General features: G+C 40.1%; 1 protein-coding gene across 1 annotated transcript in view; it reads right to left on the reverse strand.

The window, feature by feature from the left end:
* cds1 (CDP-diacylglycerol synthase (phosphatidate cytidylyltransferase) 1) overlaps positions 1 to 12,642 on the reverse strand; it is a 50,062-nt gene extending 37,420 nt beyond the window's left edge. The window contains exons 1-3 of the mRNA XM_041786918.1: positions 12,355 to 12,642; positions 3,321 to 3,478; positions 15 to 111 (exon numbers count right to left, since the gene is read on the reverse strand). Coding sequence (XP_041642852.1) covers positions 15 to 111; positions 3,321 to 3,478; positions 12,355 to 12,420 — 321 coding nt within the window. The 5' untranslated portion in view covers positions 12,421 to 12,642. The remainder of the gene's footprint in view (positions 1 to 14; positions 112 to 3,320; positions 3,479 to 12,354) is intronic.
* Positions 12,643 to 15,680: the final 3,038 nt, after the last annotated feature.

Raw genomic sequence — 15,680 nt, forward strand, 5'->3', positions numbered from 1 at the left:
TCTTTCTTACTTACCACTAAAATCAGAGTGATAGGGCCCATATAGATGATGAGGAAAAAGCCTGAAATCATGGCCAAAGACAGAACTCCTCGTATCCAGTAATTCTTCCATCTGTGGAGGAAAGAAACTATCAGTTATTTCCATTAAAATGAGAATTTGAGCTCTCTTTTGGCAGAGACTGAATGTGTTTGGATGGCGTTCATGTACCAGTACAGTCTAGAACTGCCCTCTTTGTGAAGTGTCTTGAGATAACTTTGGTTAAAAAGATTGAGTGATTGACTGATCAGCTGATCAGATGATAAAAGAGTAGGCTGTTTTTGCCTTTAAATGTCATAGTTTATGCTTTAATAACAGTGTCAAGTCACTGATATTAGCTTACTGAAGATGGGCAGAGTAATGTAGAGTATGAATCCAGGGACTAAAGAGACATCGGCTGGTATCTGACTGTCCCTGATTATGTCTAAAACCCATATGTCAGTAGGTATACGTCACACTGCCAACTACTGTTCTAGCATGAATACTACAGTGTTTTCAGGATTTTGTGTTCACAGTGGTTGTTATGTAGACACTGACGCCTGAATTCAGAAATTTTTAGAAAACAAAAATGAATACACTTCCATTTTATAGAGGATGGTTTTGGTGGTAGTGTGGTCTAAATCAGGCTTAGGTGTGACATGGAGCAGGTCCAAGGGGCCGAGTTAAATCCTGGATCTTTTCTCTTTGTTTGTTTAGTCCCAGGGAATCAACATGTTGTGTCCTTTAAGCAGCTGGCACAGCCAAAAGGCTTTATGTTAATTAATCCTCTGATTCTAACCATTAATCTTTTTAACAGCCATACATGTGGACTGTTTTTAGACCTGGAGTTTGAGTTTGTGTGGAGCTGCACCGCCTGCAGCCCCGCAGCAAAACAAAAGAGAGGAAAGAGCTAAAAGCTGCATGGGGAGGGAGCTACTGTGTGAATGGGCGAGAAAAACAGCTGCATCATGAAAAACGTTGCTTCCACTCAGCGCTGTGGCCTCTTTCTGTCCCAGCGTCACTCAATCACTTGCTCTGAAACAACTCTTACTCCTCTCTTCACCTTCACATCCATTCATCCATCTGCTGTGTCATTTAACTCGTTCCATCCGTCTGCTGCCGTCCCTCTGGTCTCTGCTACACCTGCTCCATCTGTTTCTTGTCTCTTCTCTTTACCTTTACTTTCTTTCTCTCTCTTTCTCATCCTCCCCCTCCCCCACCCCCTCTCTCTGCAGTCTGTTCATCCCCCTGTTTCTCTGCAGCTCTCGTCTTCCTCGTGTGACATTCGGCCTGCAGGGATTAGTGCTTCCCTCGTCCTTGTGAGCTGTTAATCTGAGTGACCTGGCCTTCTCTCATTGGTCACGCCCATCTCTCTTCGTCTCATTCATTGTGTTTAACATGCTGCAGGCCAACAAGAGCAACAATCCTAATCTGCAGGATTGAAGCATTTCAAGAATGCAAACATGCAGGAACTGTTCTTTTTCTTACTGTTAGTCTGAAGTTTTAACTCCATTCTTCTTGCATTCCCCAGACTTTGTTAACTTTATTTTAATGTTCTGGCACTCAGTCATTCCCTTCCTAAGAAAGAATACAACTCTTTGAGCTCGGGGCATCAATATTTTGGGGGTTTTAATGACTACAAAGAGTTGTTTTTGTCACTGACAGGCTTAGCTGAAATGCAGTGCACGCTGGAGAAAAATCACTTTCACTCTATCTCCACCATACCAAAAGCATCACTCTGCTCCACCAAATTTTGCTTTCAGCGGTGTTCAAACTTAATAGTGCAGATCCACCCACAAAGGAAGTCAGGCACGGGAACACAGAGAGTATCTGGTCAATTTGAAAGAAAACCCTGTGCAAAGGCAACCAATCATGAATGTCAGTAAATTAACGCTACATCAGAACAGAAAGCATCATTCTCTTTGTATTCCTGTTGAAACTGGCGATCCAGCTGCTGTGGGCAGCAGTGGCCGGTGCTGTGCTGGGCTTTTCTGCTTCAGAAAAGGACACTTAAACAGCTGATTCAGAGATTTATTACAGCGCAGAATGAGTTCAGGTCCATTTTCATGGTCAGAGAAATGTCTGCCAATGTTGGAGTGTAACAGAAGGAAGTAAGTTTGAGCAACAGTACTGGTCATCAGCTAAACCAGTGGTTCTAAACCTTTTCAGCCTGCGACCCCCAAAATAAAGGTGCCAGAGACCAGGGACCCCCGCTTTACCTGAAGGTGGTTGAACACAGCCATTCATATCAAGAATACTCGTGTGCAGACAAGGCTGCCCATAACGGGGGATGAAGGAGGAGGATTCTGGGACCCACCAAACTGGGGGCCCATAGAGGTCAGCAAAATAGTCCATTGTGAAGTTTAGCTGTGAGAACCATACTTTATATTTGACTACTCTAATCAAGGAAACAAATATCTTTATTTATTAATTTGTGTACTAAATGGCCTTCTTAAAAATGAAAGCTTATGTTTAAAAAATATATCAAACGAGTTAAAAAATGCTTAAATTATTATAATATTAGCAAAAAATGATGGAAAAGGTGGTAAAATTTAATTTCTATTGTACATAAATAGGTGAAAGTGGCATAACATGCACATAAAGTGGTCAAAGGGGATTAAAAGCGACTGAAATGGCTTCAAAGAGCAAAAACTCGGTGGAAATTAGGTGGAATGGGATTAAAAATTGATATAAAATTGGCAAAAATGGGTGTATAAAGTGGTTAATAGTGGCAATAACGGGTCAATAGAGGCACAAATGGGAGAAAGTGGCAAGAATTGGTTTAGAAGTGGCAAAAACAGGCAGAAAAAAAATGATGAAAAGGGTTTGAAATTGACAGAAATGTTTTTGAGTAGCGAAAAAAAGTGCTAAATTTGGCAGAATTGGTGTTAAAAAGTGACGAAAACTGTTACCATTAGGTAAAGTTGGTGTAAAGTGGCAACATTGTAATAAAAAAATATATTCTTAGTTATTTTGAGGCATCTGGTGACCCCCATTTAGTGTCTCGCGACCCCCAAGGGAGTCCCGACCCCAGGGGTGAGAACCACTGAGCTAAACAGTTATTTTAAATATTGGGATCAGCATAAACCTTGAACTGTATGGTGAATCTCTAGTTTCCTATTTCCCTATTTTGTAGTTTCAAAGATATAAAAACAGGAAAAAGTCACCCAGTGAAGAGCCATTTGGGATCAGAAAGACCAGCTCCAATCACTGAGCTGAGACAAATAATCCAAATTTCACAATAACTCCTATGGTGGATGGACAGACAGAAATGCAGCCATGCTTTTAGTTTACTCGTATACTACCTGGGTGGCAGGCCCTCAAGAGCTTTGTTCAGACACTGAGGAGTGTTGTCTGTGTCTGCAGTGGATAGAAGAACATCTGGAGTGTCTGCTTTAGAGTCTGCATCAATTTCACCCTCTGCATCGCCTTGCAGGCCCAGCCTGTCATCACCATCAGCCTCCTGTAGGGACAAAGTGACGCACAAAGATAGTTGAATAAATACAAGCATATGAGGAATTTGTGGTGAATATAAATTATCAAGGCATACCACTTCTTTTCTGTCCTGGCTCACTCTGCTGCTTACTCTAGCTCCTTTTGCCGCTCACTCCTACTCACTCTCACTCACTCTGGCTCAGTGTTAATTTTGGGTTAGGATTAGGGTGGCTAACCCTTTGTTAGTCTCAGTCTAGTTCTAGTCATCATAAATCTATTTTGTTAGTCTCAGTCTAGTTTTAGTCTTGGAAAAAAAGGCTGTCAACGAATAGTTTTAATCATAGTTTTAGTTGATGAAATTAAGACTGCTCTGGTTCCCTTTGCTGCTCTTTCTGCTGGTCCCTCTGAAGACAAAGAGGAGATGAAGGTGAAAAAGAGTAAGATGAGGAATAGAACAGAATTAGGATATTTAGAACAGTGAAAACGAGGAGAAGCCAGGAGAACTGAGAATAGAAGGAGAAAAGAAGAAGAGAAAGACAGTGATTAATGTTTTATGATCTGATTACAATCAGACTTTTGGAGTTATCTTATAACTTAAGGAGTCTAGTACCAATGTGTTATCTTTTATCAGGTAAAAGCCTGTATCAGGTGAGAAATCAGATAACATGACCTTGCTTTACGCAAAATAATACTGTTTACACAGCATAAACAATTTAGTCAGGGTTTTTTAGTCCTACTGCAGCTGTGCATTGGTGAAGAAGAAGACGAAGAGGATTGAGAAGAAGGAAGAGGATTTATGTAATTCACACCACCCTCAGGTCTGAACTTCCTCTCACAGAACAGATGTCTTAGCGGTCTGGCGCCTCACTCAAGTCCACCTGGTCAACCCTTCAAAGGTGAACTGGCATCTCTCCAGCCAACAGACTGTCTCCTTTAATGAACCTTCAATCTGGATTTAGTCCCAGAAACAGACATGCAAACTTGACAGTCACATGTACAAGTCATTGTTCTGTAGTGACGATGTAGAGGGTAAAATTAACACCAAAAATTTAGTGAAAAAATTTAGTTTGTATCCACCCATTTTTTATGTGAACAAAAGTACTGGAACATGTGACTGACAGGTGTGTTTTGTTGCTCAGGCATGTCAAATTACATTGATCATTCAGACAAACATCATCAACAATCTCCAGAGGACAGGAGTGAAGGTATCACCATCTACTGTTCACAGGAAACTTCATGAACTTACCCTTCGGAGGTGACACCAGAAGATGCTAACCATTCATTAGCAAGAAGAACAGGAAGGTCCAGCTGGAATTTGCCAAAAAGTACAGAGACCATCCTCAAACATTCTGTGACGGAGTGTTATGGACTGATGAGACAAAGATGAACATTAACTAAAGTGAAGGAAAGACTAAAGTTTGGAGAAAGAAAGGATCTGCTCATGATCTCAAACACACAAGCTCATCTGTGGGACACAGTGGAGGTAATGTCACTTGGCTTCTTCTGGGATGGGCTCATTAATCTTCATTGATGATGTAACGCATGATGGTAGCAGAAATGAACTCAGAAGTCTACAGAAACATTTTATCTACCAATTTAGAGAAAGATGAGACCAAACTGATTAGGAGATCCTTCATCATGCAGCAAGATAATGACCCAAAACACACTGGCAAAACAACAAAGGAGTTCATCAGGGGCAAGAAGTGGAAGGTTTCAGACTGGCCAAGTCAATCTCCAGACCTTAACCCTATAGATCATTTTAGCTGCTAAAGAGGAGACTGAAGGGAGTGAACCCATATGTTTTCAGTCTACAGCAAAAACAGAGGAATTTGCCTCACTGTTCAAATACTTTTGGAGGAGAGTGTAAGCCTCAGACTTGCTGCATCTATTACTAAAGTCATAGTCGTTAATTTGAACTCATATTCAGAGGAAATCATGAGAAACCAGGCCCTCAGACAAGTCTCCTTCATTAATAAAGAATGTTAGAAGTTAAGGCCAGCACGTTCGTTTCACACTTCACACCATCTTGTAATGGAGCCGCCTCTTGGATGCCCTCTGACCAAATGAGGCTATTTTTAAGACCAAGTGAAATTCTTCCTGAGATTATGGGTCTCTCTGCAGCCGAGAGGTTTTCTGAGGCTTCCAGGACATTTCTCTCCATTCATGGTCACATTCACTCAAACGTGGCTAAATACGGTCAGCGGAGTGTCAGAGTTAAACCACAGAGCGATCCATTCAAAGTGAGGCTGTGATCTCCATTGAACACTGATTGGCAGAAAAACACTGATGATGGAGGAAAAGGTGATTGGAGAAGTTCAGAAGGTGTAAATGAAGATTTCTTCTCAGGATTTAACGAGGACACTGTAAAGACTGCAGAATTAAACTAAGCAAAACAGGGACCTGGCTAAGATTTCACCTATGGCAGGGCAACACATCTAGTTTTATACAAGAAAATGAGGGTATCTAAAGACTACTGTAGTTTCACAGTTGGTATGGTCTGTAGTCATAGATTGTATGGTCTGTCGTCATAGTTAGTATGGTCTGTAGTCATAGATTGTATGGTCTGTCGTCATAGTTGGTACGGTCTGTAGTCATAGATTGTATGGTCTGTCGTCATAGTTGGTATGGTCTGTAGTCATAGATTGTATGGTCTGTCGTCATAGTTAGTATGGTCTGTAGTCATAGATTGTATGGTCTGTCGTCATAGTTGGTACGGTCTGTAGTCACTGTTGGTACGGTCTGTAGTCATAGTTGGTACGGTCTGTAGTCACTGTTGGTATGGTCTGTAGTCACTGTTTGTACAGCTGATGTAGACTAATATTAACAGCTGATGTAGACTAATATTAACAGCTGATGTAGACTAATATTAACAGCTGATGTAGACTAATATTAACAACTGCTGTAGACTGATAGTTACAGCTGATATTGACCGATATTTACAGCTGATATAGGTAAATATAAATGTCATAAATAATGCACATTAGACAAGTGCACAATCTGGTTAACTCAATCATAACCAATCATAAATTTGAGGCTGTCTCAGTTTTTTTAAAGCTGCTGTTGGTGCCAGAGTACCTCCTCTAGAAGCATCATCTTTAACCAACATCAGATCCTCAAACTTGCCATTAGTTTTGTTCGCAGAGAAGGGAAACTGTAATGTATCAGTGATCCAGTCATTATTCCTGACCCATAAATAAGCTGGGTCTTTGTTCAGCACACTACTTAATACACTCAAATGTGTTACATGCAGAGGTGCCGTATCATGGCCTAATCTGAGTGAACGTACATGAGCTGTTAATGAAAAACGTCAAACACTGTTAATCTTTTGTTAATTTAGTAAAGAATGTGTAAGTACTGCAGAGTCAAATATGCTACAAACCTGTGACATAACAATGTGAGGTTTACTTTGAGGTCAAACAAGTCCCCTGGGTGTTTTTAACCACCAACAGTTAAAACAAGAATAGCTAGAAATGCTACGGAACAAGAAATGTTACATAAGGCAGCAACAGCAGGATTACGATGCATCATCACTTTCTGCAGAACAGGCATGTTTTATGTCCTTCTAAGAGCCAAAAAAAGAGAGCGAGGCAGATGCAGTGAGAGTCCATGCAGCTCTCCTCCTCTTCCTCACGATTTTAGCCATCTCCACAGAGAAGCAAGAAGAAGAGAAGAGGGGATAACGGGGCCTTTCTTAAACAAGTTCTCCCCTAACCTTGCAAAACAGATGGATACATCCGCTTCCGTGTTTTTCTCTGGTGAATCCATCTTCAAAGCTCCCGTTTGAACTGTTTGGGCCCGGTTAGAAAGTGACAGGACCAATCAGCGATGAGGGGAAGTACTTTCAGGTGCAGTGGAGTCATGACATAAGCAAGCAGCAACAAGAGGTCAGTTCAATCATGGCCGAAGAGATTAGCATGGATGCTGCTAAAGTGTCAGTTTTATCAGAACTTGATGACATTTCCTTGTTAAAAGAAGAACAAAGAACAGCAGTGAGTTGTTTTCTTTTCAAAAACCACAACAGTCGTGTACTGACACGTCTACAGTCGCTATGGTTCACATTATGCAGTTTTCTGTGGAGTTTATTCCTCTGTAGCAGCTCTGTCACGTGTTTTGTTGCTCTGATTGGCCCATAAAGATGTGACAGAATGTTCATCCAATCACCCTCCAGGTTTTTTTCAAAGGCTCTGCCCTTTCCCAAACGCTGTGTATGAGAAGTTTACCAGATGGATGTGTGAAACAAGTCCATCTGGGGTACTAGGTTAGTACTACCCCCTTCGTCCTGCAAACTTCAACCCTGGTTAGTGAGCTTACTTCCTATGCCTGTGACAGATCTAAAAAAAAGGTTTGGGGGATTTCCTTCAAACTCAAACTCAAGGATGAGCTGTTTAGATTTGGAGGTCAAATTCTAATTTTAATGTTGATAATATTGTGTCTCTCTAGCAGGACAACAGCTGTATTATTCAGTGGTAGTGAGGATTTAGATAGAAACATTTTCAAACCAGCCAGACGTTGTTATCTAGTCTCACATGAATTTAGTGAGCTCATGGATCACTGACATTTCTTCTTCAGTATTTGGCCTTTAATAACAGCAGAACTAATACTGAACAAGTGCTCCAACAGAGAGTGAAGGAAGTCTATAAAGCTGTCTTCTGTGTAGGTCTGTAATGTCTGTGGATGTGTCTGCAGGCTCTGCAGAAGCTGGCACATTTCCTTCAGAATCAGAGAAGATAGCCCTAACCCAACATGACTTCAGTAAACTGATCGAAAATGTGTTTAAGCCTGGGTCCAACATGATACCAACAATTCTAGGGTTAGAGTTAGGGTTAGACATAATTTACGTCATTAATACAACGGTTAAAAGATTTCATTTTTTAACCACAATTAGTCTCAGGATTTCTGTAGTTAATCGTAATTAATCGCACCCTTTTTATCACATTCTAAAATTCCATTATTTTGCATTTAGGACTGTTTTTGTATGAATATATATATATATATATATACACACACACATACATAGACTGATATTTACAGCTATATAGGCTGATTGTATAGCCTAAGCATCAGTTAGGAATATCTGCCTAAGTTTCCCCATCTGTTGTCCTGATAATTTACCTTTTTTAGTTAATATTTTCTGATTCCGATAACATACTGATCCCTGCATCCCTATTAATGAGTATGATTTTTACAGTATGAGTATGATTTTTGTAAAAAGAAGGATTATTTATCCTTACATCGTAAAATAAAATTTGGGCCAAGACAACTCTCCTGTTAAAAGTTTACATTAAAAATGGTGCTCAAAACTGGTCTTTGACACACCTTTCACCTTAGAGAGATATCACAGTGCAAGGCCATTTGGCATTTCCAATAAAATGTTGATTAATTGTTCAGCCGAATTAAATTCAGCAAACTCAGAGCTGGGTGAATTCCTGCATGTGTTTGGGTGTTTATGATGCTACCATTTTAAAAGTTGTCCAAAATATTGACACCCTAATAAGGTTGGACTAAACCTAGCCCCCAATCACTGCTGCGGTTATTGCAGCTCAGAGAGCCACTGACTCTCAACATACTGTAACTGCAGATGTAATCAGTTTATTTACAATCACACTGAGTTCACCTGCAGGGGTTACAGCAGAGAGAGGCTGCTACATGTAGATATTCCCACTTTAGTACACAAACACTGTGGATGAGACCTGCAGACAGCAGCAGCTCGGCTCAGGTCACTGGGGAACACATCGCAGACACTCACGCTGCAGGAAATGAAACTATTCAGCAGACAACACTGATCTGAAGTAGCTCCGCTGATAGCAGCAACTTCCTGCTTTCAACAGCTCAGCCTTTAATATGAACGACAGCACCAAGCAGGAGGAGAAACAAGAGGTGATGGACACAAATGGACCCCCAAACATCACAACAAGGGATTGTGCACTTCTGTCCATGTGTAGCATAAATGAGGCTCTCAAGAGCTTTTTCAGCGTAAGACCCAAATGAGATGTTTTCACTGTCTGTTACACCGCAATAAGAAAAATAAACCACAGTTCTATTTTAACTAGGAGAGTTAATTTAGCCCTTTTTAGTTATTTGTCTGCCAATCCATGACCCAGCAAGAGGTGATCCAAAGTTTAGGAGAGGCAGATCAAGATGAAACCTTGGTCCTGTATTTGGCTAAGAAATCAGGTCAACAGGCTTCACCCTCAGGACAACAAGGGTCAAACATTCCATTACAGGACATATAGAAAGGCCATGCTTGACAAAACCCTGACAAATATACGCGTCTCCTACAGCCACAGACTATAAAAATCTTTCAGGGCTCCACAGCTCCTCCTGTCCTTCACACAGTTGGAAATAAAAACATAAAGTTCTGGATGTGACACGACTGCAGAGCCTCAGTATGAAGTCCTAGAGACATTTACTATCGGCTCTATGCAGAGTGAAGCTGATCAGCGGAGCATTAAACCTCCTGCTGTTGCTGCTGCCATCGCCACCGGGGCCGCCACAGCCACTGCTGCAGCAGGCTTCAGGGCGTCCAGCCCTCATCAAGGTCAACTGTCATGTGGAGACGTGAGCAACCGATAGACGTTCAGGCTGCTGAACAGAGATTGAAGAGAGAGCAGCAGGAGACACGAATGTCCACAAAATGCTGTGTGGTACCAACGAACAGCTAATTAATGAATAATTAGAGACAAACTGAACAGTTAAACCGGGTAACCAAAGTTACCTGAGATGAATTTAACCAATTCATCCAATCAGAAGAAAGTCAACAATTGTTGGATAATAAATATGTGATAAAACCCAAGAAAACTTCATTCATCCACTCCTAATTAGTGACAAATTATTGCATGATTAGTTATTAGTAATACATAAGAAACTAAAACATGGCTTATAAGTAATGTAAAACTGTTCATGTCAAAAGTAGAACTATTAAATTATTGATGCTAAAACATTATACACAACAGCAATAATGTAAAAACTATTATAATGAAAACTATTACTGCTGATAGCCGACACATTTTCAACCCTACCAACACTGATGAAGGGCCAATGACATGAAATGTTTTATTTCACCTGTTCTCACCTTTTCTAAAGGTAAACCTATCCGATTCTAATGTTTAGTCTCACCTGTTCTATTTTTTAGTCTCACCTGTTCTATTTTTTAGTCTCACCTGTTCTAATGTTTAGTCTCACCTGTTCTATTTTTTAGTCTCACCTGTTCTATTTTTTAGTCTCACCTGTTCTATTTTTTAGTCTCACCTGTTCTAATGTTTAGTCTCACCTGTTCTATTTTTTAATCTCACCTGTTCTAATGTTTAGTCTCAAATTATCTCACCTGATTCTAATGTTTAGTCTCACCTGTTCTAATGTTTAGTCTCACCTGTCACCTGTTCATTTTTAGTCTCACCTGTCTCACCTTTTCTACTGTTTCGTCTCACCTGTTCTATTTTTTAGTCTCACCTGTTCTAATGTTTAGTCTCACCTGTTCTAATGTTTAGTCTCAGCTGTTCTAATGTTTAGTCTCACCTGTTCTATTTTTTAGTCTCACCTGTTCTAATGTTTAGTCTCACCTGTTCTATTTTTTAGTGTCACCTGTTCTATTTTTTAGTGTCACCTGTTCTATTTTTTAGTCTCACCTGTTCTAATGTTTAGTGTCACCTGTTCTATTTTTTAGTGTCACCTGTTCTATTTTTTAGTGTCACCTGTTCTAATGTTTAGTCTCACCTGTTCTAATGTTTAGTCTCACCTGTTCTATTTTTTAGTCTCACCTGTTCTAATGTTTAGTCTCACCTGTTCTAATGTTTAGTCTCACCTGTTCTATTTTTTAATCTCACCTGTTCTAATGTTTAGTCTCACCTGTTCTATTTTTTAGTCTCACCTGTTCTAATGTTTAGTCTCACCTGTTCTAATGTTTAGTCTCACCTGTTCTAATGTTTAGTCTCACCTGTTCTATTTTTTAGTCTCACCTGTTCTAATGTTTAGTCTCACCTGTTCTATTTTTTAGTCTCACCTGTTCTAATGTTTAGTCTCACCTGTTCTAATGTTTAGTGTCACCTGTTCTATTTTTTAGTGTCACCTGTTCTATTTTTTAGTGTCACCTGTTCTAATGTTTAGTCTCACCTGTTCTAATGTTTAGTCTCACCTGTTCTAATGTTTAGTCTCACCTGTTCTATTTTTTAGTCTCACCTGTTCTAATGTTTGGTCTCACCTGTTCTATTTTTTAGTCTCACCTGTTCTAATGTTTAGTCTCACCTGTTCTATTTTTTAGTCTCACCTGTTCTAATGTTTAGTCTCACCTGTTCTAATGTTTAGTCTCACCTGTTCTATTTTTTAGTCTCACCTGTTCTAATGTTTGGTCTCACCTGTTCTATTTTTTAGTCTCACCTGTTCTAATGTTTAGTCTCACCTGTTCTATTTTTTAGTGTCACCTGTTCTAATGTTTAGTCTCACCTGTTCTAATGTTTAGTCTCACCTGTTCTAATGTTTAGTCTCACCTGTTCTAATGTTTAGTCTCACCTGTTCTATTTTTTAGTCTCACCTGTTCTAATGTTTAGTCTCACCTGTTCTATTTTTTAGTCTCACCTGTTCTAATGTTTAGTCTCACCTGTTCTTATAACTCTACAGAGACACACTCAGGTGAATGAACCATCAGTTTCATGACAGTAGAAATATTCAGATCATGTCTGATGGGTCCTGGTCTCTGTCTTGGTCGGACCCACCGGGTCCCCGATCGTGTCCTTAGCTCGGTTTGTTGATGTATCTGCGGATTACGGAAGCTAACAGCTACTAGCTCGGTTAGCCTGTCATGCTAACACCCTAACCCTGAATAAACCGGTCTGACCGGCTCTCAGGCCCAGGATCTGCCGTTAAACTGGTTTGTCTTGGCCTGTCTCGGTTTGTCACGGCCCGGTTTACCTTGTCGCTGATATTGTCGGTGCTGTCGGGGTCTCCTCCTCCTCCTCTCTTCCTCAGCTCCGTCATGGTTCTCTCGTTTCTCCTCCCGGTGCTGAAGAGTCACATAAGCCGACTCCCTGGAGCAATATCCCGGTGTTCTTCTGAGCTAATGTCCCGGGGTTCGACCCGGGTTAGGCTCTAAATATGGAGCTCAGCTCTCCTCGGGGTGATCCTGACACAGACGCGGGGCTGAAGGAGATACTCCCGTTTGTTTATCACCGCAGTCCCCGTCCCTCCTGCTCCCTCCTACCGCTGTCATGGTACGATAAACAAGCACACACTGCATCCGGCAGGGACCTTCAGAGTAAAAGCCTTCCTTACACTAGAGAGCACATACTGTATCCGATAGAAACCTTCAGAGTAAAAGCCCTGTCTACAATAAACCAGCCTTTCGCGGGCTGAAGGATGTGTTATTATTTTCTTGTTAAGGCCCAAACAGACGGTGAGAGAGCCCTTTTGAAACTGTTCAGGTTCCTATTGATTTTTATGCATCCACGGTCTTTCTGGGCCCCTTAACATACTCAAGAACGAACCCTAACCCAAAAACAAGAGGAATTTAGCGCTCATATGTCAGGTCTGAATAAAGTGAAGATACTATGGTTGTACAGTTGATCCTCAGGAAAGACCTCAATAGCAAAGTTCTTCGTGCTTTTATGGAATACTGTCCAAAGGCAGTATTACTGAGATTTAGGAAATTTAGTGGGTAGATGCGTCAGGGGGAGATCTACAAAAAGGTTAGGGCAAACTGTGGTTTTCTACCTGCTGCTGGACTTTAGTTGACTGACTCCACTGACTTCTCAGGAAGTACTGATCTCTGCAGCGACCATGCACTCCTTTTTTCAAACACTTCATGATTTTAAAGCTTCATTTTATAAACTGTGACTGAAATTTGATTAAGGGGTTCATAACACACTGATCTGTCATACAACCAACCTAAATGCAGATTTATTTTCATTATACAGGGTCTCTAAATTGGCAGATTAAATGTTTCTGTAGACTTCTGAGTTCATTTCTGCTACCATCATGTGTGACATCATCAGTGAAGATTAATGAGCTCATCCCAGAAGAAGACATGCAAGCCAAAGCATGACATTACCTCCACTGTGTTTCACAGATGAGCTTGTAAGTTTGGGATCATGAGTAGATCCTGTCTTTCTCAAAACTTTAGTCTTTCCATGTCTTTGGTAAAGGTTCATCTTTGTCTCATCAGTCCATAAAACTTGTGTCGCCTCTTTACTTTAGTTCATCAAGTCTCCTGTGAACAGTAGATGGTGATACCTTCACTCCTGTCCTCTGGAGGTTGTTGATGATGTCACTAAAAGATGGTTTTACTAACTATGGTCAATGTTTTTGCAATGGCTCTGATTGATTTCACTCATAGACAGCTCTCTGGTGTTTATACTGGTTACACCTCTAATGATCAATGTAATAGGACACGCCTGAGGAAGAAAACACACCTGTTAGTTACATGTTCCAGTACTTTTGATCACATGAAAGTGGGTGGGTTCAAACAGAAAGGGCTGTCTTCTAAGTTGTGTATCAGATCCAGGTGTAAATACCTGGAAATTAAAAACAGAAATGTTGATCTGTTGTCTCATATTCATCTTTTGATATCAAACCCAAATGTTTTCAGTCTACAGCAAAAATAAAGGTAGAGGCCTCACTGATCCAATACTTTTGGAGGTGAGTGTATGTCAGTTTCCCAGAAGAGAAACTTCCTCCAAGTTTGAATGTATGGTAATGTGTATTTGTTTAATATTTGGTCCACATATGATTTACCATGCCACATTTCAATCAGAGGTTCAGAATGAATGCCACATTTGGCCCACAAGATGATGCTTTCAGAGAGATCAGTCTCAGAGTCTCCTGATGTAATCCTACCCACTCCCCAACATGCACTGGGACGTTTCTAAGGCGACCCTCAGAGTCAACAAACATGGCTGCTGCAGGGAGCTCCTCCAAACATAAGTGAGTAATGTGTGATATTTTAAACTCAAGCTGAACTTTAAAATGTGTTTTTAATAATAATATATATATATATATATATTTTTGTATTGCACTTTACATTTCAGCAATCTCAAAGTGCTACAAATTACTCTGGTAGAGACTCAACTCTTTAACTTAATCTTTCAGCAACTGAAAATTTGTTTGCCTTATCATTCTTGGTACATTATAAACTTCCTAAATATTAACCCTCCAATCTTCCTGACATCAGTCTAAAAAAATCTGAAAAAAATCTCTTTGAACCAAATAAAACCCTCCAGCAAACACATCATGAGGCTTAGAGTATTTAGGCTCATTCTTATTTTATCAACACAAAATTTTAATATGAACGCTTAGTTTTCAGAGACAATAGAATTAACAGGAAAGGCTTAGCAGAGCCACAACCTTTTAATTTACCAAAATATACCTTTAATCTTCATTTGTCATCATCGGACAAACTAGAAGCTTAGTATATTGTTAAATGAAGGTTCAGCAGTTAAACCAGTTTTGCACACCAGAAAACATAAATAACAAAAGATGCTTTATAGGGTCAATCTACAGGCTGTTTTTCTTTTACTGATACTTTTACTGATGCAATCAATGCTAGATAATCTGCACAAATGCTGCTAATGTCAACAGCAGTAGAAAATAAAATTAGAGTTAAAAGAACTTCAGTGGGCCAGGTGGGAAGATTTAGGAGGTTTGATTTGCCCCTGGTTTAGGGATGTACATCAGCAGACTAAAAAGACAGTTCATACTCATGGCAGTCAAATAAATGAGTATAATTTAACTCAATTAAATTAGAATCAACTAAGACAAATCATATTAGGAACAACCAAAGTAATGTATGTGACTGTAACATGTGATTCAATATCATGTTTTAGAATGCAGTTTAAAATAAAATGAACAATCAGTAAAGTTCTGTTACCTCAGATTTGATTTTCCACTGGTGTTTACATCAGCAGTAGTTCTGCAGATCATCTAGCACTGATTGCACCAGTAACAGTATTTGGTGCTTCGTGGGGGGGCCTCCAGACAAACTTTGCTTTAGGGCGCAGCCCTGATAACCTGGCTGATCTTCCTGTAACTTTCTACTGTACTGTTTGTGAACTTTAACCACCCCATGCGTTAGGGTTCTCTGGTTGCAACAGAGCCCTAAGAAGCCACTTATGTTGCTTATGCCCCAGGCCAAGAAGTTTCTGTGATTAAATCGGTTTTATAAACCTGACAAAATGAATAATAAAGCCTTGATCATTTCAGTTTCCAAAATTATGTGTACGTTTTTTTATACAGTATTATTTTTG

This window comes from Cheilinus undulatus, linkage group 5, assembly GCF_018320785.1.
Source record: "Cheilinus undulatus linkage group 5, ASM1832078v1, whole genome shotgun sequence".
Taxonomy (NCBI): domain Eukaryota; kingdom Metazoa; phylum Chordata; class Actinopteri; order Labriformes; family Labridae; genus Cheilinus; species Cheilinus undulatus.